At 35.0% G+C, this 25,449-nt stretch overlaps 1 protein-coding gene across 4 annotated transcripts; it reads right to left on the minus strand.

Annotated features, from left to right (window-relative positions):
* Positions 1-1,345: 1,345 nt before the first annotated feature.
* On the minus strand, positions 1,346-13,946 carry LOC136030975 (mediator of RNA polymerase II transcription subunit 22-like). 4 transcript variants are annotated; one of them, XM_065710128.1, is made up of 4 exons: positions 13,867-13,920; positions 12,138-12,181; positions 3,318-3,418; positions 1,350-2,060 (listed from the first exon to the last, which is right to left on the minus strand). In XM_065710128.1, exons 2-4 carry the CDS (start codon positions 12,175-12,177, stop codon positions 1,803-1,805), a joined length of 399 nt encoding a protein of 132 aa, XP_065566200.1. In that variant the 5' UTR covers positions 12,178-12,181; positions 13,867-13,920; the 3' UTR covers positions 1,350-1,802. The 4 variants fall into 4 exon arrangements, with proteins under 4 accessions (XP_065566198.1, XP_065566199.1, XP_065566200.1 ...); XM_065710126.1 differs by lacking the exon at positions 12,138-12,181 and having other exon boundaries at positions 1,346-2,060; positions 13,822-13,946; XM_065710127.1 differs by lacking the exon at positions 12,138-12,181 and having other exon boundaries at positions 1,348-2,060; positions 13,867-13,925.
* Between the last annotated feature and the right edge of the window lie 11,503 nt (positions 13,947-25,449).

A 25,449-nucleotide genomic window follows, 5' to 3' on the forward strand; every position in this document is an offset into this window, starting at 1 on the left:
ATTCGCCTTTTGGGTCATTGGGAACACTGAGATTTGTTGGGAATAAAACAAAGATACTCTAATCGTTAAACAACAAACCAAGGCCAGTCCTTGAAACCAAGGCTCAGACTTGAAAGGCTAATTAGAGTAAAGCCAACCTTAGTTAGAAAGAAAAAGCTAGAAAGAATTCGTTGTGCCTCTGCGGACTTAGACAACACCCAACCTTGTTATGGAGAGAAAGGGAGGGTTCCTGAATTCTTGTCATCAGAAATCTAGAAGAAATGACTCATGGATATTAGCCAAAGTTTGTAGGGAGCAAAAGGAATGTTCTTGTCCTACTTTTTCAGGAGTTCATACACATTCAGACCCTTTTGGAAGGGGGAGGGGAGGAACACGAGCATCACGAACAATTTTTTTTTGAGGACAATTGATACCAGGAGCCTTGCTTTGAAAAAGATTTAAATTGAATATGTCTCATCTTCCTATTTTTATACATTTAAAGTTTCTTCTTGTTCACCGGAGAGGAGCATTCGCCCTATCCTCTGTAGGTATCTAAAGAAGAAGCCGTTTAATTTTTTGTCATTACACAATTATTTAAGATCACGTTGTCAGATCACAATCAAAAATATTAGTGAAGCAAGGTTGAGTGTCCTTGTTGGGCCTCTTGGGTATACAGCCACGGCCATTTTGGGGGAAAACTTTTCAGTTAATTTAAATAATTCCGTATTAAAATGAGGTTATAGATAAAATTATTTTCGAAGTACTTTTAAATGGAAAATTTTAAATCCAATGCATCAACAGGCAGTGTTGTTGTATATCATTTATTGGCAGTCAGTCTTTTTGAAAACACAGCCTAGTCATTAGCATTTGTGGCATTACTTGCATGCAAAATCAAGCATACTTTTATCTACAACTACGTAAAAACCAAAGCAATATTTTGTCAGGACTTGGCCCCCTCACCCGAAAAATATTCACGGCGGTGTCCTTGAAAGTGAATTAAATAATTATGAAATTTTTTCAAGTCAAGATTATCTAATGGTTGAAAGAGGTTTGTCTATTATTATGGTTTACATCAACACTAATGTAATGGGACCGTCACGTTACGACCCCCCCCCCCCGTCATTTTTGACGTTTTCGGGTCAAAACACCTTTGATCTCCATAAAAAGAAATTGTTTTTAATGTCAGTCCGACACTACAGTATTCACACTATAAAGGTGAAATATTTAAAATTATAGCAGCATCTACAATAAAGGTAGGTTAAGTGTGAAAAGACATAGGCTACTAGGATTTGATCACAATCCTGCTCAAATAGTTTTTGACAATTTTTGTTATTTTAAATAAAACAGAATTGTTAACAAGCAGAAGTGTATTGCTAAAAAGATTTGAAGCAGCATTTTCAACTTTAAGATAACCATTAAAAGACTGTGGAAGACAAAATTCACCCACACTTGCTTCTTAAATGAAAAAATATTCAAATTATTAGTTTGAAACCTCAAATTCTTTCACTTTTGCACTCAAAATCCTTTTTGCAAAAATAATACTTTAATTCCATAAGATATAGCTTGTAACAATTTTACATTACTATATAGGAAACAGAACAGTCAGTGAAATATTAATATTTTTGGCATTAGGTCAGGAAAACCAGTCCTCATGTTTATATACAGAGGACATCCACACACGGTAGAGCAAACTTGTATTTACTTAGAAAAACAAGTTCAAATACCTGAAATAATCCAACTAAAATTTGGTATAAAATTATGAAAGTCATAATTTTAAACGAAGAAGCACTGGAATAAACAAAATTACAAAATATATCAAGAACCTATTTCTTAGCTTCTGTCTGTGATGATTGAGCATCAATACTTTTATATAATGACGAATAATAATCTTCTTCAAGGTCATAGAGGTCGGTAGCCATTTCGTCTCTTATCACCATAAGCTTTTTGTCACTATCCCTTTGAACAGTCGCTAACGCCGAAGTTCTGTTTGATATAGCATCGTTTAACGATTTAACGTCGTTCAAAATCAAATATTCTTTAAGGCTTGCAACTAATTTCATTAATGATTCACCAGCACGGACCTAAAATAGTGTAACAAATTATTAATTTTTGAAGGTATTAACCTTCAAAATCACATCAGAAGATCTTAAGAATCATATCATACCCAAAACAAGCTTAAAAATTGGTACCCATAACATTTTTAAGGTCTCTGTCTTTGACAGGTTCCAACTTCTTAATTCTTAAAATGACATAATAAGTTTTTTCCTGTTATTATACTATGTTTCAGCATTAATGGCTATTATAAATAGAGAATTGGTTGATTATCTTCTTTTTATATGGAATTAATTATAATTTAAAGTCAATCCATAACATACATTCTTTCAGGTATGTCACTGATCTTACTATACTCATTAACTAATGGGTATTAGAATCATTAATTAATGGGTATTAGAATGAGGAGCGTTAAAAAACAACTTTTTAATTTATATAATCACATAATGATTATTGTCCCATGACAAAACCTGTCTAATAACAATTACTGCTATTTTGCACAATGTATTATTTTTTCTATTAGTTGTTTCCTATTAATTTGACTTAACAGGGTTCCCACTCTTTGTCATTTATCACTATTTTAAGTGATTTTGTTTTTCCTGAAGATTTCTAATAATATTTGTAAAAAAATCCCATTTTCCAGCTGGAGTTATTTAAATCTTCTTGTGCTCATAAGTATGTTTGGCATATAAAATCCAACCAAAATGAAAAGAGTGAAACATTTGAAAAACTTAGAATTACTGTCAGGGCTTTGAAACAAGAAACAAAAGTCAAATGAAGGCATGAATATAATAAGCCTGGGTGTCTAATGATTTTAATACTAGGCTAAGAGTTTTTCAGAGTTTCTCCTAATTATACTTTGTCTTCAGAACAGTGGTTAAACTTGACCTTTAAGAGGTAGCCGTTCTATGACCACCAAGAAAAATGATGTATTCATGGGCACCAATTAAGGGGGACAATTGTCCAACCCAGATTTTGAAGATTGACCCTTCATCATAAAAAACTCTTAAAATGTAGAAAAACACATCTGGAAGAAAGGTTTTTCAAAGAAAAGTAAAGAGCCTAAAACTGACAACAAGGAGAAAAAAAGTTCCATGGTATTTCAAACTTAAAATGACCAGAAATTACTATCAATTAATCAATCGAACCCAGGACATACATAAACAATCAATTGGAAAGACAGCAGATGCTGATATAAATGAATATGTAAATCCCAAAATGATTTGATATTAAAATGAATAATCAAGTCGACCTTAAAATGAACAGAAACAACTCTGCCAACTTACCATATTAGCAGCTCTAACAAGCATCTCAAACTGTTCTTCTTCACATTGAGTCATCCTACTGACTTGCCCTTCTTCCTCAACTTTGGCCAACTTTACAATCTCTATAGAAATAAATGTATACTATATAAATGTTAATAAAGTTAAGAGAAAATAAGCATTTTCACATCAGAGAAAAATGTATGGATACTCTTTTTGTAAAAAAGAAAATAAATAATCACATTATTTTAAACTAATCCTAGCATCCTCTTGGATTCCTACTTCTAAAGGAATGAAGTTCCTTAGTTTCAATGTTGATAGCCTCCCTAATAAAATTTGAGAACTTTCCTTTTGTATACTAATGGTAGATGTGGATGTTGCAACAATTACAGAAGTTGCACCTAAAAACACCTTGTCAGCCTTATCATGTGATGAAATCAAAATTAATGGTTACCAACTTTCCTCTAACCTGAATCCCCCCTGTTTCACAGAGGAGTGTGTTTCTATGTAAGAGATGGACAAAAGGTTAGCCTTATTCATTTTAACTGTCATATTACTAATGGAATTGAGTCTGTTTGGATAAAAATACATAATCAAACAATCTCAATTGTAGTGGGTGTTGTTTATAGAAGCCCCAATACCCCTGTATTTTGGACTCTGAATCTAGTTTGGCTGCTACATTATCACATGTCATGTCCAATTTTGCAGGTTATGATCTTATCCTTCTGGGGGACTTTGACCTTCCTGAAATACAATGGATTGATGGATCTTGTTTTTGCACTAGAGATTCTCCTTTTTTGTCTGCCCTCTCTGATAATTCCCTCTGTCAAACAATTTCACAACTAACTAGTTTCAGGGAAGGGCAAGTTCCAAACACTCTTGATCTGATTACTCTAAGTAGTCCTGACCTCCTTATTAAGAATGAAATAACCATACCTATTGGTAACATTGACCATGTTGTAATTATTTCAGAGGTATTTTTGCCTACAAAACAACCCTCTTACAAGCAGCAAAAATATGTCAATTACAAATTAGTCTCTGGAAGACTTGCCAATGTCAATTGGAATTGGCTTATCACCAATGATATTGAAGAGAGTTGGTCTAATGTGAAAAGTGTAATTTTACATGCTGAAAAGTCATAGACCAGAATTTTTTGGGCTAAAACAGCCAAAAGTCAACCTTTTTAGCAAATGAAACAAGCAAGCTAATTAATGGAAAACATAGAGCATAGAATCATTAAAGAAAAAAGAAAACCTCAGAAAATTATCAACTCTTTGTAAGCAGACAACCAACCATTTCAAGCAGTTGAAGAGAAGGTTTGATGAACAATTGGCTGAGGATGTTAGGGACAATCCAAAATTTTTCTGCTGTTATGCCTTTCAAAAATGTCACAGCAGACATACTGTCCCTGATATCCTATGCAATAGTCAATCAGTTGCTCATCCTGAGCTGAAAGATGAAAATTTTAAACAACAATTTGCCTCTGTTTTTCCTCCAATTCCTGAATTGTTTTTCCCCCACCTCTTATATATGATGTAACACATACTACAGAACAAATTCTGAATAATGATTCAATAGTTCAAAAGGAACTTATGTCACTCAAATTAAACTGGCTGGGCTACACTGCATTCATCCTCTTATCCTCCATGAATGTCAAACAGTCTTGTGTCAACCTCTTTCCTTACTCTTCAAGTTATAATTAAATCTTTCCAGACTACCTTTGGATTAAAAAACAGCCCATATTATTTCAACTCCAATATTTAAGAAGGGTAGAAAGGACCTTTCTGAAAACTACCAACCTATTAGCAGTTGCTAAGGTCCTTGAAAGAATAGTCAATTCTGCAGTTATTAGACATCTTGAAGCAAATAATGTCTTGCACAGCTCACAGCATGGCTTTTGTTCTTGAAAATCTGTTTATATCAATCTCCTTGAATCATATGACCATATCACTAAGTTACTTGATGCAGGGGTACCTAAAGACACAATTCTTCTTGACTTTTCTGAAGCTTTTGACAAAGTTTTTTGCTTTTGAAGCGTGAACATAAGCTAAATTAGACGGATTATTTTTTCAAGTTACAAGGATAAACTATTATGAAAGTGTAAAGATTGAATCTCATTATCTACGTCACTCATACAAATACCGATCTACCTGTCTTTGCTGAGAAATTGTGCAAAAAAGATTGGATTTGTTTGTTTTGCTAATTAATGAATTATCTGACGTTGAGTCTGGAACTGTGTGTGAACTGGATTCATTTCATGGGATGCAGCCTAATAGACTAGTACATAACGCTATATTAAATTTTGCCGTGCGGACGAAATCAAAAGGTAATGCAAATGCCGATATTATCAAAACTGGTTGCGATTTTTTCGCCGACGATTTGGTGAGCAAAGCGAAGAAAACAATTTGGTCTGTGGCGAATTATGCTACTCGACCAAGTGAAAGGCTGAAAGTTGCTGATACATTTGCAGACATTTTGAAAGTTTTAGACTACTGTAATAAGAATTCAGTGGAACTGCCGAAGTTTGTTATATACGAACCGGACGAAGTCCCCACAATTCCTGGCGAGGCAAGTGCTACGTTAACCCGCAAGGTAAATGATTTATGTCTAGAATTTAAGAATTTTGTGTCTATGGCTAAAGTACAGAGCCTATGCTGCCCTTCAGCGAGTAGTGTCCCAGGCCCCGCCAATCCTGTAACACTCAATCCCCAGACATCCTATGCCGTTGTTCTTAAAATGCCAAAGTCTCTTGATAATCCCATTGCTCGCAAGCAGTTTTTGGATACCATCTGCCCCAACTCAGCCGAAATAAGTGAGCTAAAAAAGGTGAGACAGGACTGGAAATTATTCGTCAAGTCCAAATCTTCTGCAGAAATGATCGTTGAGAAAATGAAAGTTAGTAAGCCTGAGGTCTCTGCCATGCTCAAAGAGAAAATGTTTATTGCTGTTTTGAAAAAAGTTCCACCTAGTATGACCCAGACTGATATAGAATCCCTTGTTCCATGTGCATTAAAAGCAATAGAAATCGGTAGCTTTGAGCGCTCCAAAGTGTTCAAGCTGTATTTCGGGACCCGTAAGGATCTCGAAGACTTTCTTGCAGTCTCAGTCCGAATCGGTTATGAGAAGCTGCCTGCTGAAGAATTCAAATTTCTCCCAAAAAGATGTTATTCGTGCCATAGAGTTGGTCACTTAGCGACTAATTGCGTATTGAAGCCTATATTTGGTTGTTGTGGTGCTTCTGATCACACATCCACGAAGGATAATTTGTGCACTAAAGATATGTACTGCATTATATGCAAAAAGAAAGGCCATACATGCTATAACATAAGATGTCCGGCTAATAAAGCGATAATCAATATGAATTCCCTACCAAAATGAATCTAGAACCCGCTTGTGCTAAGCATGCAGTTGCAACGTGGAATTTAAATGGAAATATCCTTAACCGGTCTATTTTTATCGAGGACCTTCTTTCAAGATATGATATTGTGTGTTTGCAGGAACATTTTGCAACCTCTCTCAGCCTTCCGTTATTGAACCTGTCACCAAACCATCAAGTTTTTACAGTTGCACCCAAACGCTCTTGCACTCATGGCCGGCCATCTGGTGGCCTTGCGACTTACGTTAGATCCTCTCTATCAACTTCTATGTTTGACTCGGCATTAGACTTTCTCGCTATCAAAATGCATGATATTGTTATAGTGAATGTTTACCTCCCTACGGACTATCGTGATGATCGATCAGATAGACAGTTTGCCATAAGTATTGCAAGGCTATCCAAATGTATTGATAAAATAAAAAAGCATGGACTTTCGTTTCTGATAACAGGTGACTTTAACTGTGATCTTGAAAACCCGAGCGGCAACAACAGTTCAAGTTCTTATCGTGCTAATATGTTACTCGGTATGTTAGGTGATGAATTTATACTTGTGTCTAAGAATAAGAATTTTTCATATATTCATAATTCGGGAAGTATGTCAAACCTAGATCATGTTATGCACACTCAATCACTTACACCGAGTGAGGTTCTTGTTTCTGATTCAAATTTTACATCTGACCATTTTCCATTGTTTTTCAATATTGATTTAAATAGTAGTGTTCTGCCTCCTCCTGGAAGGCTCCAGAAGCGTCCTTATTTTGTTTGTGATTGGAAACGTGCGTCTATGAGTTCATTTCAGTCGACTTGTGATGAACTTGTTTCAAAAATCCGCGTTCCTTTTGATCTGCTGATGGTTAGTTCTAAGAATCATCCAGCGGAATCACGAATTCGGTTGAGTATTTATTGTGGTGAGCTTGTGCACGCATTACGTCTCGCTGAACAGTCAGCTGTACCATTTAGACGGGTGTGGCCTGGTACCGAAGTACCAGGCTGGTCTGCAAATGTTAATCTTCAAAACGCGTGTAGTTTGGCAAAATCCTGGCTTTCGGTTTGGCGTGAGGCTGGATGTCCTCGTGACGGGTGGGTGAATAAGCTTCGAATTCATAGTAAACGTAAATTCGCGAAAGAACTTTCACTACACTGTAGTGCAATTATTCGTTCTTCATCTCAGGCTATCCTTACCCACCCAAATAAACTTTGGTCTTCATTGTTTAAAGAAAGATCTCATGTAACAATGACCTCAATATCTCGAGATAATTGGGTTCAGCATTATAGAAATGAATTTTCGGCTCCTGGTATCAAGCTACAAAAAAGCTTTGGTGTGAAACTGGATGATTTCTTCTCACGAAAGCGAGAAGAAAACAGTCCGGGTGTTAAAATTACGAGGTGTTCTATCCGTTCTGCTATTAGAAAACTAAAAAAAAGAAATCGCGCGGTTGTGATGGTATATCAATTCAGCACCTGCTGTTTTGCAGCGAGCTGTTCCTTGAGCACCTTGCCCTGCTTTTTCAAATAATTTTTAACCTGGGTATAGTGCCTGATTCTTTTTCAATAGGAATATTAACACCTGTGCCTAAAAAGGGAAAGCCACTTAGCCAGTGCTCGTCTTTCCGACCTATAACTGTGGCTACAGTTTTTTGTAAGTTATTTGAGGCACTTATTGTCAATGAACTGCGGTCGAAATGCACAGTCCCTGACCATCAATTCGGTTTTCAGCCTGGTCTTGGTAGTGGTCACGCTCTTTCTGCTCTTGTTTCGGCTTTGATAGATGCTGAGAAAAGCGGTGAGAGCATAGCTCTCGCTGCACATGATGTCAGAAGGGCCTTTGATTCACTAATTCATGAACAGATTATTTTAGATATGGGCCTAGTAGGTATTGATCCAATTATGTTAAACCCTTTATATGATATGTATAAAAATTTAAAAGCTAGGCTTAAGCTACCAATAACACCAAACCTGACAAATAACCCGGTATTCCCCGTTGAAAAAGGTGTAAGGCAGGGTGCATTGACATCACCTACCGCATTTAATAACAGTATCGTTAAACCACAATCTAAGTCAAATCTGACATACATTCTGAGAGGAATTGATCTATCGTTAATAAGCTATGCAGACGATGTACTTAATTTGAGCCGCCTCCTTCACGGTTTAGAGGAGAATTTTATCCAGCTTCAAGTAGAATATGGAAAAATAGGCCTTCAGTTTAACGAAAAGAAATCTGATGTGTTGTTATTTAATGCTAAGCAAGGGTCTGCTGTTGATGTTAGGCTGGGTGGTGCTACTGTTTGGCTTGCCAAACACATAGTTTATTTGGGGATCCCTATTGGTCAGTCTATGCTTGAAACACGTCATCTTTTGCAGAGTCATCTGCAGAAGCGGATCTCTTTAGCGTATAGCCGTGTTGTAGTTTATAAGCGTCAGTTTGATCGGCGGATTTTGGCCCATCTATATAATGCAATGGCACTACCTCATTATCTGTATCTAAGTCCCTTTTGGAGGATTTTCCAAAAGGAAGATAAGAAAAAATTGCGGTCTACATATTATAAATATGCAAAGTACCTCTTACAGCTTCCACCATGGACAAGTAACTGTATTGTGACAAGTCGGTATGGGATCATTGACCCTAATGAAGCAATATTAGCCCAGATCGCCAGATATAACTCTAATATTGTTACTCATCCTTGGGCAATTATTTTGAGGCAATAGGTTTTTTGTTTTTTGTAGTTAGATACTCATGTGTTCTTTATTTTTCTTGTGCGTTGTGTATTCTTTTGTAGTGAGTTTTTTTTTTTTTTTTTTTTTTTTTTTTTTATGGGAAATAAATATGCATGTATGTATGTATGTATTCCTGTACAGTGATATTTAAAGTTGTATGTATGCAAAAGCGGTTCAGTACTTCATCGAATGTTCTTTATAAGTTATTCCATTGTTGTGATTTTTTTTTTTTTTTTTTTTTTTTTTTTTTTTTTTTTTTTTTTTTTTTTTTTTTTTTTTTTTTTTTTTGTCGTTTTGTCTGTATACTCTGTCTCTGTTTACTTTGTATTGTATGACGGGTTAGAAATAAAATAAATAAAAATAAATAAAGTCTGTCACAGGCAACTTGCAACCAAATTACATGCTGTCAAGCTTGCAGAGAAGTCCCTGCTCTGGATCCTTAATTTTCTTTATATGTAATCTCAATGTGTTCAGTTGTTTGATGACTCTGGCAGCTGTGTCCTTTCTTTGCCAAAGCATGTTTTGAGTGGAGTTTCTCAAGGTAGTGTTTTGGGTCCTATATGTTTTAATATCTTCATTGATGATTCTCCTTCCTCTATCAGCAGTAAACTTACACTCCATGCTGACCACCTGAAGCTCATTGGACCAACCTTGTCCTGTGAAGATGATACCTTTCTACAAATAATCTTAAACTGCTTGATCAATGGGCTGAGGCCTGGCATCTTAAATTTAATGTTGTCAAGTGTCATGTCAATCACCTTGGCAAAACGAACCCTTGTTAATCTTATTGTCTCTCAGGTCACCCACTTTTCTCTGTAAATACTGAGCAAGATCTTGGAATCACTATTAATAATGAATTAAAATTCAGCACTCATGCTAAGAAGTCTGCTGTTAGTGCTAATTCAACCATGGGGCTGATTAAGCATACTCTTTCCACTCATTCCCCTAAATTCATGGGTCTTCTCTTTATAAGGGACTTGTGCACCCTAAACTTGTAGTTGGAATGTCTCTAGCCTCCCCTTATTAAAAAAAAAGACAAAAGTGTTGAAAGACATGGAGAGATGTGACACCAAATTGATGTCTGACATACAGGAACTTCCCTGCCCTGCAAAACTAGCAAAGCTGAAACTACCAACTCTTGTATACAAGAGAAATAGACATGATGCCATTTTAACCAAGTTAATGAGGGTTAATACACTCCCAGCATTATTTCCCACTGTTGGTCCTAGTTCAAGAACTAGAGGTAATCATTTGAAACCTGTTAAGCAGCCCAGCCTATCCAGGGTCTGAGGTTAATTCTTTTCTTCAAGAATAATAAACACTTCAGATAAACTGTTACCACTGAATCTGTGAACATCTTTAAACAAAGACTGGATGCTGATTGGTCCTCTAGAGTGTAAACTCAACTGGGATGCTATGGATCAGCACAGTGCACCTGGTCACCAAAGAATCCTTAATTCAGCTCAAATTGCCAACTCTGGAGCTCTATAAGCAGAAATCTCTAGATTGCTCCAAGCTGCAATTTAAGGTATGATTATAAAATAAAGAATCTAATGGGACTACTTTTACTCTATTAGTATGTTTCCTTCAGAAGAGCCATAGCTTTTTGCTGTTACCCATGGTTCCTTGTATAGAGTTGTAAAAATCAAGTGTTATACTGTCAATTAAAACAATTATTTAATCATGTGTTAAGGCTCCCTGGTCTTAAGTACAGCTAAATCTTGTCATTATCTTATCCAGACTGCAAAGTTATATCCTCCTGGGTTAGAGCCTTTACTTACCAGAGTCATCAAGAATGAAGCTGCTCATGAAAATGATTCAGATGAGAAGGATCCCAAGTCGGCTTTAGTCTTTGGCAGACCAGTATTTACCAATAGGCCTTCTAGGCCAGGAGCTAGGCTCATTCAATGCCAGGAGGCACAATAAATCACTACTGAGTGACTTTTCCCTGAGCAAAAACTGGACCAATGTGCTTTACCATCAAAACTCCAGATGCATCCTCTTGCTGTGCTGTTTCACAGAAAAATGATTTTAAATAATTCAGGAATTCTGTGGCCACTTATAAACTGTCAAACATTTCCAAAGAATGGCAGGTGTGAGTTTAGTGTCACTTCTCTCTTTCAGTACTTTTGGCTCATCTGTTGTAATCTGTTCAGTACTTCCACTATCCCTGATTTTTGGACCTTTCCCCAAAAATATTAGGCCAAGAAGCATCAAAGCTTTAAATCTAGTCCTAGTCTCTGGGGACTTGTAACTGCATCAACAAAGGTATGTCTGTTTTTTATATTTAATTTTTCAATTTATTATCTTTTGTTAAAGATTAAATATAAAAATATTTTTTTAGTTTCAGAATTTTCTCAATTGGTGCATTGAATATATTGAAAATAGTTTTTTTCATTTTTTTGTAGGCAAGAAGGATTGCAATTGTTGTTTGTTTTGTTTGCAGAATTTTTCTCTTTTATTATTATGTTACAGCAAAGTTTATTGTGCAGACAACAGGATCTTGAATGCAGGTGTCAAAATAACATAGTAAAATCAAATGCTTATTGAATTACATTGTGTGCACTTAGAATGGACCTATACCTTTGGAATATGTAACTTCAATGCTATAGCAAAAAAAGAAATCATCAATGCAACAGCACAAACACACACCATACAAATGAACATAAAGACAGAAAGAGAAAGGAAGACTGTTTTCCTACTTTAGTAATTAAGATAGATAAATACTTGAACAAGGTCTTAACCCTACTCACCTATCCAATTACATAGGTCAAGCAGCATGGCCATACACATTCAACTGCAAAGAATAGACCATGGACAGTCAGTCATGTCATCAGTAAGTATAAGTAATCTCAAACCAAATGCCTAAGACTGTAAATCAAACATTTCAAAAGCAACCAAAAGTACAAGGACTCATCAGGAGAATACACAATTACCTATAGGGTTTTTGCACTTTGGCACACCATTTTGCCCTGCCCTGGCAAAGTGGTGTGCCTACCATAAGCTTTTTATGGTAATGCCCCTGAAATACAAGTATACTAATAAACACTTACAAAACAACCAAATAGCAACTGAACTAACTTGTCCTGCCTTGATTTTGGCCCTTGTGTAATTGTGATAAACTAAATAATCCTATATCTAAGCTTTATATATTTATACTTAAAATTTGTTAAGTTTTTGCAATGTTATAAATTCTTCTTTATATATGCAAATATAACCTAAATAAAATTCTAGGAAGTGAATGTAAATTCAAACTTTCAAAAAACATATGTAAATTCTGCCAGCAATCCGCTGTCAAAGATAAGGGACCTGCCATTCCCTATTATAAGGATTTCAAAATCAACCAAAGATTTCGCTAAGCATTGCTTGATAATTCTTTCTGTATTTACTTAAAAGTTCATTACAATGAAAACTAATTTTTTTTTAAATTGCCAAGTTAATTTATTAACAGAGAAATGTCTTAAAATTAATTTGTGGATTAAAATTTTATATCTATTTTTAAAATCAGTATAGCTACTACAAATTTGTTAAATATATGATAGTTCATATTATTGACTTAGCCTATCAATAAAGTGAACATACCACTTGACGCCTTTTTTATGCTTTTTATGAATATAATAATTGCTTGGATTGCAAGTTCAAATTTAAGCACTTTTTGACCTAACCTTATTATAAATAATTTTGGCACTGAGAAAATGTAGTACTATTTTGTCAAAAACAACCAAGAAAACAGCACTGAGAAAATGTAGTCTTATTTTGTTGGAAAATGACCAATAACTCAAACTTTGATTGAAAATTTGTCATTTTTAAGAGCTCAAGAAGTGCTTAAGCATGAATTTGCAATAGAAGTGATTATTGTATTTGTAAAGAGGATAAGCTAAAGGCATCAAGTGTTATGTTCACTTTATTGGTAAGTCAATAATATGAACTGTCATACATTTATTACAAATTCTTGTGTATTTAAGTAATTGTGAGTAAAATACTGAGTATGTGATGCTTGAATGTATATTACTTTAAGGTTATTTGAAGTTAATTACTTCAAAATCATCAGTATTATTATACATTTTTAAAACCAATTAATTATTCAATTGCTAGTTTTGAACTAGCCAGTTATTTCCATACATACAAGCAGTTGATTTGCTCAAACGTCAACCAAACGACAACAACAACTAGCCAAGTTTTAAAAGTCTAAAAATTATAGACAAGGTTAAAAGTTCCCTTTTGGGGCCCCTTTAACCTTCAGACATTCAAAATGGAATTTCTTTATAAGCAATTATTATATTTAGAAAGAGCATAAAAAAAGACATCATTGAATTATGCAAGAAATGTGGGGTAATAAAAAGGCATCAAGTGATGCATAAACTCTCTTCCTAGGCTAATTAAAAAAACATAAATCTATTCGATTTCCAGAGACAAAATTATGATTTAACAAGCCACCAAAATTTTCTAGCATGGACTTGATATCATCCTTTAGCCGTTTACTAAAAGATTTAAGCAAGGCTTCTTTCGTTTGAAGACTTCTGGTCTGCGCCATGCTAATGTTTAGTTAAATTAAATATTTTGCTAAATTTACATCCAGTGTTGCTGACGTTCTAAAACATCATTTTGATCATATATTTTATTCTTTTGCTTAAAACTTCGACATAAAACTGAACGAAACTTTTTAAATTATAAAGACGTGCCTTATTGCATTTTTTGAACTGGAACTTGAACATTGCAAGTGAATCTAATTAATGAACTAAGTGTAGAATGTTTAAATTGGTAGTAGCACTGTATGCCCATTCTCCACAGTAGACAAAATTCGACGAAGTATTTCAAAGTATTCCAGAATAATTGATGGTAGCATAACAATCACTAAGGTGTAGGCTACAAATAAATATCAGACTAGGCAATTTTTATTTATTATGGATGGTATTATTTTTGCTATCTTGGAATATTGTTGAAATAGTGGATCAAACTTCTCTGGAATATATAAAGGCCTGCATTATACTCTAGGGAGATTTTCTAGAGTAGCCTATCTGGCTCTGTTTCCTCTTTCTCCTAATAGACCTTAGAGAAAAGGGTCAATATTTTGATGTTCAAATTATTGGCTTATGAATAAAGAGAATATACCATGTGATGCCTCTTTTATACTTATTAAGAATGTAATAATCATTTTTGTAAATTTATGCCTTTTGGTAAAATTGGTGCAAACAGTATTACTGGCTTTCATATAAGGTGGATACACCACTTGATGTCTTTTTTTATGCTCTTTACAAATATAAATAATCGCTTCTACTGCAAATTCAGATTTAAGCACTTTTTGACCTCTTAAAAATGACCTATAAGCTATATAGGGTCATTACAAATCTGTAATAGTTTAGACACAAATTTGGACTATATATTTGCACATCAGGGGGTGGGGGTAAAGCATATCATATATTAAATATGTAAACTAACCATTGTTGTATTTTTTTTATGTGTTTGTGCTGCTGCACTGTTGATTTTGTTTACATATTTAATATATGCTATGCTTTACCCCCACCCCCCTGATGTGCAAATATATAGCCCAAATTTGTTTCTAAACTATTACAGATTTTTTATACCCCATATTTAGGTCATTTTTAAGAGGTCAAAAAGTGCTTAAATCTGAATTTGCAGTAGAAGCAATTACTATATTTGTAAACAGCATTAAAAAAGGCATCAAGTGGTATATTAACTTTATATGAAAGCCAGTAATTCTGTTTGCACCAATTTTACTGCCTTTTTTTATGTTCTTCAAGAATATAATAATCACTTCTTCTGTAAATTCAAATATAAGCACTTTTTAACCTAACCTAAACTAGCCTTATTATGAATTATTTTAGAACTGAGAAATAATAGCATTATTTTTTTTTTTAAACAATAGAAGAAGATGGCACTAAGAAAACTTAATATTACTATGTGTAAAACAAGTCATAATTCATACTTTAATTAAAAATTTGTCATTTTTAAGAGTTCAATAAGTACTTAAATTTTAATTTGCAGTAGAAGCAATTATTATGTTTGTAATGAACATAAAAAAGGCATCAAGTGGTATGTTCACTTTATTGGTAAGTCAGTTATATGAACTGTCATAGTTTTTTCAAAATTCATTATTTTTAAGAGCTCAAAAAGTGCTTAAATTTGAATTTGCAGTAGAAGTAATTATTATATTTGTAAAAAAGGCATAAAGTGGTTTATTCACTTTATTGGTAAGCCAGTTATATGAACTGTCATAATTTTACCATCATTTCTCTCACAAATTCAAATTTAAGCCCTTTTAGAAATCTTGAAAAAGACCAAAAAATGTTTAGTTTGTGGGTATAAAAAAGGCATAAAATGTTGGTATCAAGCTTAATATATATTTTTTCTGTTGGCTTTAAATCTTGGCTGAGGGCAACAATATAGTTTTCAAAATCTATGGAGTCAATTTCCTAATAAAAATATGTTGATAAACCTAGTAAGGCAAATTACACATTTGGAGTGATCTAAGGGTAAATTTATGACAGTTCATAGGCTATAACTGACTTACCAATAAAGTGATTATGCCACTTGATGCCTTTTTTATGTTCTTTATGAATATAATAATCACTTCTACTGCAAATTCTAAATTTGAGCACTTTTTTACCTAACCTAAACTAACCTTATCATTAATAATTTTAGCTCTGAGAAAATGTAGCATTACTTTGTTGAAAACAGTGCTGAAAAAATTTAGTATTATTTTGTTGAAAAGAAACAATAACTCATTCTTCAACAGAAAATTCATCATTTTTAAGAGCTCAAAATTTTCCAAATTCATATACTAATTTATTCTAGTGATACACTCTTTTGACAATCCTTATACACATAATTTGTTTTGGTTTAGTTCAAAACATTCTCTGAAAGGCTCACCTGAATGCCCTTCATCTTCTTGGAAAATCAAGTTCAAACATGCATACTTTTCACAATAACATATAGTGTGTATAAATAATGAACAAATTGCCTAACTTACACTCCTTGCCCTGAGGACTGTGTAGTGGTATACATCCCCAAAGACATAATTACTAAACCTTTCAAAAAGGCTGAACAAAATAGATCTATTAGAATTTTGACAAGATACATTTTGGGGAAAGATAGGCTTAGGGGATTTCCCTCCACTTATTTTTGACTCTTAAAAGGGTACTAAAACTTTAGACTTCCAATCAAATGATCTCCATCTGATCCAAAGCTTATATGACCACCCATTCCCAAAAAACCTTATATACCCTGGGTCATAACTTACAATCCTTGCCCATGGGCTCTTGGGGATTGTGTCCACCTTAAAACATTGCTATATGACTTTTGGACTATTGGTAATAAAATGGTTATCTCACATTTTCAATTGAATGTGTTTTGAGAAAAGAGGATGTCAGGGAGGCAGGCTAGCTGCTCTCCATCATGTTTGACTCTTAAAAAGGAACTAGAGCAATACATTTCAAATTAAATAAGCCTCTTCTAAAGTATACACAATTAACCCTTCCATAAAAACCTGATATGCCCCTGGGGCATAACTTACAACCCTTACGCCCAGACTCTGGAGATTCTGTCCACCTCAAAGGCCTTATTATATGATTTTTGAACTAATGGCTATCTCAAAATTTCTATTGGATGCATTTATTGAAAATATGGCATTGGGGAGGGGTCCCCCAATCATTTTGAATTTTAAAAAAGGAACTAGAACATCTGATCTACAATCCAATTAGTCCTCTTTGGAGTTTGTACACTATCCCTTTCCATTAAAATCTTATATGGCCTTGGAGCATAACTTACAACCCTTGTGCTGAAGGCTGTGGGGGTTGTCATTTTCACAGACATAATTTTCAGACCTTACAACTACACTGAACAAAATGGTTATCTTATGATTTCAATTAGATTTTTTTTGGGTGGGGGCTTGTTGCCTTTCAATCACTTTTGACTGTTAAAAAAGGTCTGTTCAATTTGCAATCAAATGAGTATTTTTTGAAATTTTTACAACAACAACCCTACACTTACACACCCTTGCCTTAACTTATACTTAACTTACAACCCTTGCCCTGGGGGCTTTGGAGGGGGGTGTCTTCCTCTAAGATATAATTTCCAAACCTTTAAATACACTGAACAACATGGCTATATCAAAATTTTGATTGGATGTGTTTGGAGAAATTGTGGGTGCAGCAGGAGGCTAGTTGCCTTCCAACCACTTTTGACTATTAAAAGGGGTACACCCCTGCAATTTCAAACCAAGTCAGCCTTTTTTGAAGTTTCTGAATGAGCCCTTTTTGAAGTTTCTTTGACAAGTCCTTTGCTACAAAGTGCCCTAGTCTAAGACTAAAAATAATACATTGTGCCCACATTGCTCTTTACTTAGGTAGCACTAATTCTTTATATGGTGTATAACCAGTGAGTTAATTCCCATGACTTCTCTAATTCATGAAAGTGTATTTATTTGCCACAGCCCCCCCCCCCTTTATGAACGAAAAATACACAGTTTAGTAGGTATTTCTAGACTGTAATTTGTATAAGTTTGATTCTTCCTGCTTTATTATGTCATAGTGAAGGCTAACCAATTAGTTGGAAGTAAAGGATTATATTATTCCAAAAATAGTATAAATATATTGAAAAGGCAGTATATTCGTCTGTTGGGGGGGGGGTGGAGTAAGTGAAGAAATACACTTTTACCAATGAGATAAATAAGTTTTTGTGTTTGTTTTAAGGTAGCTTTTATAATTTTTTATATACTGTTTTCTAATGGTAATTAGAACAAGGGATCAATTCAAGGGCTTAAAATAAAATTTTAAAGGAAGTGATTTGTATCATAGGCATTGCAATAGTGCTGAATAAGTAAAGAGCTATCCTTTGTAAATGGTTCATTCATACCACAAAATTGGCAAATTCATGGTGTTCTCTATTAATTCACCAGCTAAGAGACCAACATATCAATCAATGTCCCTTTTAACAATCATTTAAAATATACTAATTGCTACCCTTCAGCAATCCTGATAGGGTTCTGATGCTGCTTGTCACAACCAACTCACCTTCCATAAAAAAATAGCATTACACATGATATCAACTCTAAACCACATACCTATCTATGGTCAAAATTACTGAGTGGACTTAAATTGCATCTAACCATGATTCTCTTTGTTGGAAGGTATGAGCATAAACACAGTGATTACTTATTTTTCATTTGTGGTATATAAATAGTTATATACCACAGAGCAATAAATAGCTCTATATATAAATAGTTGATTGGAAAACATGCTTTATTACAACCAATCCACAAGTCCCAAAGATCATGCAGAAAATTACCATCCCATCAGCACCACTTCTGCAGTTCTAACGGTGCTTAAGGGACATGTCGATAGACTTCTAATTCAGGACTTTGAAGCTGATATTCTCACTTCCTCTCAACATGGCTTAGGATCTTTAAGATCCGTTGACAATAACCTAATACAGACATATGAGCATGTTGCATCATTGTTGGATAAAGATTTCCCTGTCAATATGATTCTCCTGTACTTCTCAGAAGCATTTGACAGAGTTTGTCATGAATTCCTCGTCACCAAACTAAAAGTGGCAGCTGTTGATGACGCTATTGTCGAGTGGATACAGAGTTTCCTTTCAGAAAGAACACAAGTTGTAAGAGTTCATGACTCTCAAGGTGTCCCTCATTTCTCCTCGTCTACAACTGTTTTAAGCAGCACTCCCCAGGGGACCATTTTTGAACTGAGTCTCTTCAAGTTCTATTTAAATAATGCACCCAGCCTTCTCTCGAAGTTCCCAGTCTTCTTCTCAGTTCTTATACAACTGTTTTAAGCAGCACTCCCCAGGGGAACATTCTTGAACTGAGTCTTTTCAAGTTCTATTTAAATAACGCACCCAGCCGTCTCTCGAACCTCCTCACTCTTTATGCTAATGATTCTAAACTTGTTGGTAAAGCAGCTACACCCTCTGACCTGCAATCTGTTTAAAAGGACCTTAACATCCTTGGGGCTTGGGCTGATACATGGCACCTCTCTCTCAATGCTGATACATTCTATCTAATCCAATTCAGCGATCACAATTTACATGAGTAGTACCATCTCCAAGTTCACTTTCGGAAGAAAGAGATCTTGGAGTCATTGTTGATTGTCAATTTAAGTTCAGCATACATGCAAATTCTTTATCGTTGTCTGCCCTCCAGTTTCTTCCAGAAGTATTTATGAAGCTCTACAAGGCACTGATTCGCCCTAGCCTAGAGGTTAGAATGTCTCCGGCTTCGCCCTATTCAAGAAGGACAAAGAAATACTAGACAGAGTACAACAAAGAGCAACCAAAATGGTTAAAGGCCTCAAACAAAAGCCATTCAAAAGCGTTTACGTCACTTAAAGATCTCTACTCTCACGTAGTGGAGGAAACTTGGCAACATAATTATGGCCCACAAAATTATTTCCATTTTTATTCTCCCTGGTCTCCTTGCCCCTTCCAGAACATTCTGGGGCTAGAGGGGATTTCAAGAAAATCTTCAAGAAACGCTCCTAAATCCAAGAAAGTAGGCATTTTTTCAGCCAGCAAGTATCAAACTTGTGGAATCAACTCTCTGAAGATACAGTGGCTGCTGATTCACAGGTGTGTTCAAGCGAAATTTTGAAAATGAGAATGGCTACAGCAGAAGCTCCTGTACAACTAAGAAGATGTTGAGTCCTCAACCCAAATGTAGCAAGCAATCACATCAAACAACTTACAGAAGTAATGATGGATCATTACAAGGATGGAGAAAAATCCTTAGATTCACTCCAAGCTGAAATTAAAGATAATTAGTAATAATGACGCCAGACAGATCCAGAATCAGACCTGTTTTTGGTTCAAAGTGTGAAATAGTCATACTATATGAGTAATGGAATTGTGTTTGGAATTATCAACCAACTGTTGATGAAACCCATACATAGGAAGTAGAAGTCAAACTAATAAGATCATCAAAAATTGTGTGTGCCGCCTAACATAGGGTTATATTTGGCCCTATTGACAGAGGTGGAGATATGGGACGCATTTACAAGGATGACAATTAGTATATTTTAAAACATTGTTAAAAGGAACGTTGAGTGGTATGTCCGTGTTTTTGCCAGTGAATCAATATAGAAAACCAAAGTTTTACCTGCAAGTTTGAGAAAAAGTAACATAATCAGAGAAAATTCTGTATGTAACAGTGCTTGTTGTAATATAACTAGGCATTAGAAGGGGGATGTGCTGGGAAACAATTGACACAGGAACGGTTTTTATATTTGGAAAGAACATTGAATTGGAAATCAATTGGCATGCTGTATTTATCTTATTAATATTCGGTTAATGTGTTACTAGGATTTTACCCCCCCCCCCCCAAAAAAAAAAAAAACGAAACAAAAAAACAAAAAACTTCAGGATGTTTTCAAAACTTACTAAATTCTGACAGGAATTTTGTTCATTAAACCTAGGCTAAAGTCAAATAAAAGTACACTTGATTCAAATTAACAGGTATAGATACTTACCCTCTGTTCAATCTTTTTGTCCTGCCTTGAATTAACCTTACAATTTACTCAACTTGGAAAATAACCCTTGCTATGATTGCCTGAATTAAGTCGAGTTAACTACTTTACAACAAACAAAACGGGTACTCACAAGAACAGCATGTTTTCTTTCCCTGTCCTGTTCAGTTTTTCAGCAAAATTGAGTCACTGAGTGACTTCAGTCTTTGATAATTCTTTCAAGGTACTTCTTCTAAACTTATAAAAACTTGATCTGTCCTCTTTGAAATGTTGTTGCCTTATATGATACTTTGGTGGTGCAACTTGTTGAAGAGAATTCATTTAGTCTTGTAATTTCGTTTAGGGAGTGCAATGTTCCTAAACTGAGGTTATATAGGGACTTAAGTCTTGGAATCTTGTCTGACCACCAGTCTCTCAGCTGAAATTTGGATTATCTCTTTTGAGCGACCATGTTGACCGAATTATCGATTGCCCCACTATATGCAACATTTGACCAAACTTCCAGTCCTGAATTTGTACAATATTATAATTTTGAAGTTAAAGCATAAGAGTGCCTTTTGGTTTTTTAACTTGTATGGATTTAATATTGAATTGACTGAACAGATTTTTTTTCCGTTTATTCTTTGTTTATCTAGTATTACCAACATAGATACTCCTGTGCCTTTCAAGATGCTTAGGGCATTAAAGAAGAGCCAAAAGTCCGTTCTCAGGTGTGCTTCATCCCATATGTCTTCCCACTTGGGTTGTAGAGATTGTTAGTGATTTCGAAGTTATTGGTATAGCCGTGTTTGAGAGAATTCATTGGCCCACCTCTTTGCCTGGATCTGACAGCTTTTGGAGTAACGTTTCAGGCACTTGGAGAGTATCAACCTTTTCAGTAACCAGGTCTGGGAAAATTTATGCAGGATGTAAAATACTGCACCATGATTTTTGACAGTATTCCTGACATACCCTGCTAAGATCAAACCAAAAAAGTTCTGCATTACATAAAGAAAAACAGGCTTCAATACATATAATGGGCTGCTGTAGCAAGTTGGGGAAGGGCTCATTTTATTGTAAGTTTCCACTTCCCTTTTTGAGAGAAGGAACCAAATTGCTTGTCCCCAGGTATTTCTGCAGTGTCGCATAGTACTGGCTCAAAATTTTAATAAAGCCAGTTCAATCAGAACAGTTAAAAATGAAAAAAAAAAATGCCTCCAGTGGGAAATGATCCAAGAAGCCCAAGGCTAAAAACCATAAACTATGAAATTGCTTTTATGACCGTTATGCCTTTCATATAAAATTGAATTCATTGATATATGTTAGTAGAATGGTAGGCATCTTATATATGGCTAAAACTAAAAATCAAGCATTGATTATGGTCTACATAATTGCAGGCACTATGGCTTAATCACCTTCATCGTATCATAAAGAACATAGACACACTGCACCAGTTTACACCTGTCATTGTTCAAGGATCATTCTGGATCGATTTTAAACAAGTGAAGGATTGAACATAGAACTGATGGCTATAGAAACCTGTTTGGTGACTCATTCTGTACTGCAAATTAAAAGTACTTGTGTCCCATTTCAGGTTAGAGACCTGTTGGCATGCCCCCAGGGACCATCAAAGCCCCACTTGGCACAGAACCAAAACTTCAGGATAGTGATCTAAATCAGAACAATTGAAAGGTCCAGAAATAGGCCTCCCTGAGGGACATAATCTGTGAAGCTAGAAGGACAAAGGAAATTATGTAAATTTCCTATCTAAAGCAGGTTTTATAGACATATTCTAACCAGAAGCAATATTTATTATATTCTTGTTTGAATTAGAATTTTTCAAGACTTTAGTTTGACATATTTACTGGGCCCAAGCCTCCTCCCTCTGACAAATATGCAAGCAGTCTCCTATTGCACTTCCCCCTCCATTCTCTTTTGACTTGTGACTTTCCAGGGTTTTTAATGGGAAAGTCTTAAACGATTAGGGGACTTACTTATTTGAATTTGAAACAGAACACAAGGCTTTTAGCTCTCCTCCGCGCTGCAGTTGGCTGACGGTCGCATTCCATGGGGTTCAGTCAAGGGTTAAAGGGACCATGATTTCAATCCAGGGTAATCTAATCGTTGGCCTTGTAGTCTGACCAGTGGTTTTGAAATCGGATTTAATGTTGTTGTTTTTTTCAGATATTCGACTGGTATGTACCTTTTTTTTCTAGACTGGGAGTGGTTTACACCGAATTGTCCTAGAAACAAAGGAGTTATAAAGCATGTGATAGGCATGACCAAACTAGCGAACACGGTGGTACCAAATGATGGTTTCTAGGTCAAACTTTTGTTTGCAAAGTTGTCTTATTACTTTATTCAGGACTCTGTCGAATAGATTCAAACCGAGTATGTGCCTTGTGTACCTATAATGGAGCAAATTCAAAGCCTGAGTTGTGGGTAATTTTATTGGCCATGTTTTGCACCTAAAGTCGCAACATAGGAATTAACATATTTCATGTACAATGTTTGATTTTGATGAATATTTGTGTTTACAGATTATAGAATTCAGAAATTACAATTACAGGATTCCAGTTACAATCTTAGTCACTTACGTGCTTACAGTCTCCTAAAAAGGCACCCCAAATTATGCAAATAGTCCATTTTAGAGCAAATTATTAAGTAATTATTTTTATTCGAGCTCTAACATCTCTGTAGGGAACTTTTAAGCTATGTACCCTCCTTGAAGTTTTGATTGTGATTTTAAGATTTTTTGTATTTTTGGTAGTTAATTTAGTTTATTTACTCTGTACGCCAAATCAGAGGTCAGTATCATACAAAAATATATCTTATTTAGTATCTGTCATATTTTAGGTAAGCACACATGGATTATTTGAAAGACTTTGAAATTTCTGTAAAAGACAGCAAGAAGGAAAAAGGTTACTCAAAGGCGCAACAAAATCGTGAGTTTCTAGAAAACTTAAAATCTTACTCCTCAAAAGGATGGTGGCATATGCCTGCTATTCTCTATCCAAATATGTGCTCATTATATGGATGGAAATGTGGAAAAGGAGAGTGTTTGACTTGTTGCAAATGTGGGGCTTCTTTGCTTTTGAGACCTCCAACTACAGATTCCGAAAAAGGTATGATTGTGTATACCCTTGTTCTATGAAGTTTTTTTTTCTTGTTCTGTAAATTTTTAAGATTTTATTATTCCATCACATAATCAAATACAATCAAATTTAAAAAGAAATATGTAATTTTTGTGCAAGATGAATAGATATGGCGGTGGAGTATAAGTATCCCTAGTTATACATTTATTTTTAGCGTAGGATTTAATTCGAAAAAATGAAAAAAAATTAAAAACAAGTGAAATTAGACCTACGTTGCCCGGGCAACGTGAAGTGTTGCGGCAACCTTTGTCCGGCTTCACCAACTAAAGTGTTGCAAGAGCAACACTTTGGTTTTGTTTCTTCGCTATCGATCAGTAATCACATGATCAAAGGCTATTCCTCTGCGTTGAAAACAACAACAAAATAGTATCGAAAGAAGGGACTAAATTGACTTTGCAGCCAGTTGAAATTTATCCTTTTCAATCTTAGACATCGTGACGGATGAAAACTCGGAACAATAACTTATATCATCTACTTGGTATTATAAAGCTATCCCTAACTTTTCAGTATCAAAATACCATAGATGACATTCTATTAATTATTGCGAAACTATCTCATTGTTTCACATTCTCGTCTGTGCTTGTTTCTTCACTATCTGTTAAATTATGAATTTGTCAGCCTATCGAAGTTTTCAAAATGGTATGTTCAAACAAGAACGCAATCAGTTATCACATGACCAAAGGCTATTCCTCAGCGTTGAAAAAACAACAACTACAAAATAATATCGAAAGAAGGGACTAAATTGACTTTGCAGCCAGTTGAACTTTATCCTTTTCAATCAAAGACATCGTGACGGATGAAAACTTGGAACAACATCTTATATAATCCAGTTGGTATTATAAAGCTATCCATATCTTTTCAGGATTAAAATACCATAGGTGACACTAGTTATTACAAAACTACATCATTGTTTTACGTTATCGTTTGTACCTGTTGTGTAAACACTTAATTCTGTCAGAATTTCTAGCCCAAAGTGAACAGATTCTTACTTGCAAGTCCCTCTCCCGTGATAGACATCAAGTTCACTAGAAACAAATAAATGGGTACACCAACTAGCATAAGTTGAAAACCCCTCATCGCTGAAGATGATTGTAGCCCAACAGGCGATTATTACTTACAAGTTCCCTGCATGTCTTACCACTGGAACAAAATTGGTTTAACCATCAAATACTTTTTGAAACAAATAATATGCACGCCTACTACCAAAAGTGGCAAACCCCTCATAGCCGAAGATGATTATGAGCTAACAGCCGTTTCTCACCCAGAGTGAACCGATTCTTACTTATACGTCCATCACCCGTGATAGGCATCAAGTTCACCGGAAACAAATAAATGGGTACACCAACTAGCATAGTTGCAAACCCCTCATCGCTGAAGTTGACTGTAGGCTAACAGCAGATTATTACTTACAAGTCCCCTACATGTCTTACCAC

The sequence above is a fragment of the Artemia franciscana genome, chromosome 9, assembly GCF_032884065.1.
Source record: "Artemia franciscana chromosome 9, ASM3288406v1, whole genome shotgun sequence".
Lineage (NCBI taxonomy): Eukaryota > Metazoa > Arthropoda > Branchiopoda > Anostraca > Artemiidae > Artemia > Artemia franciscana.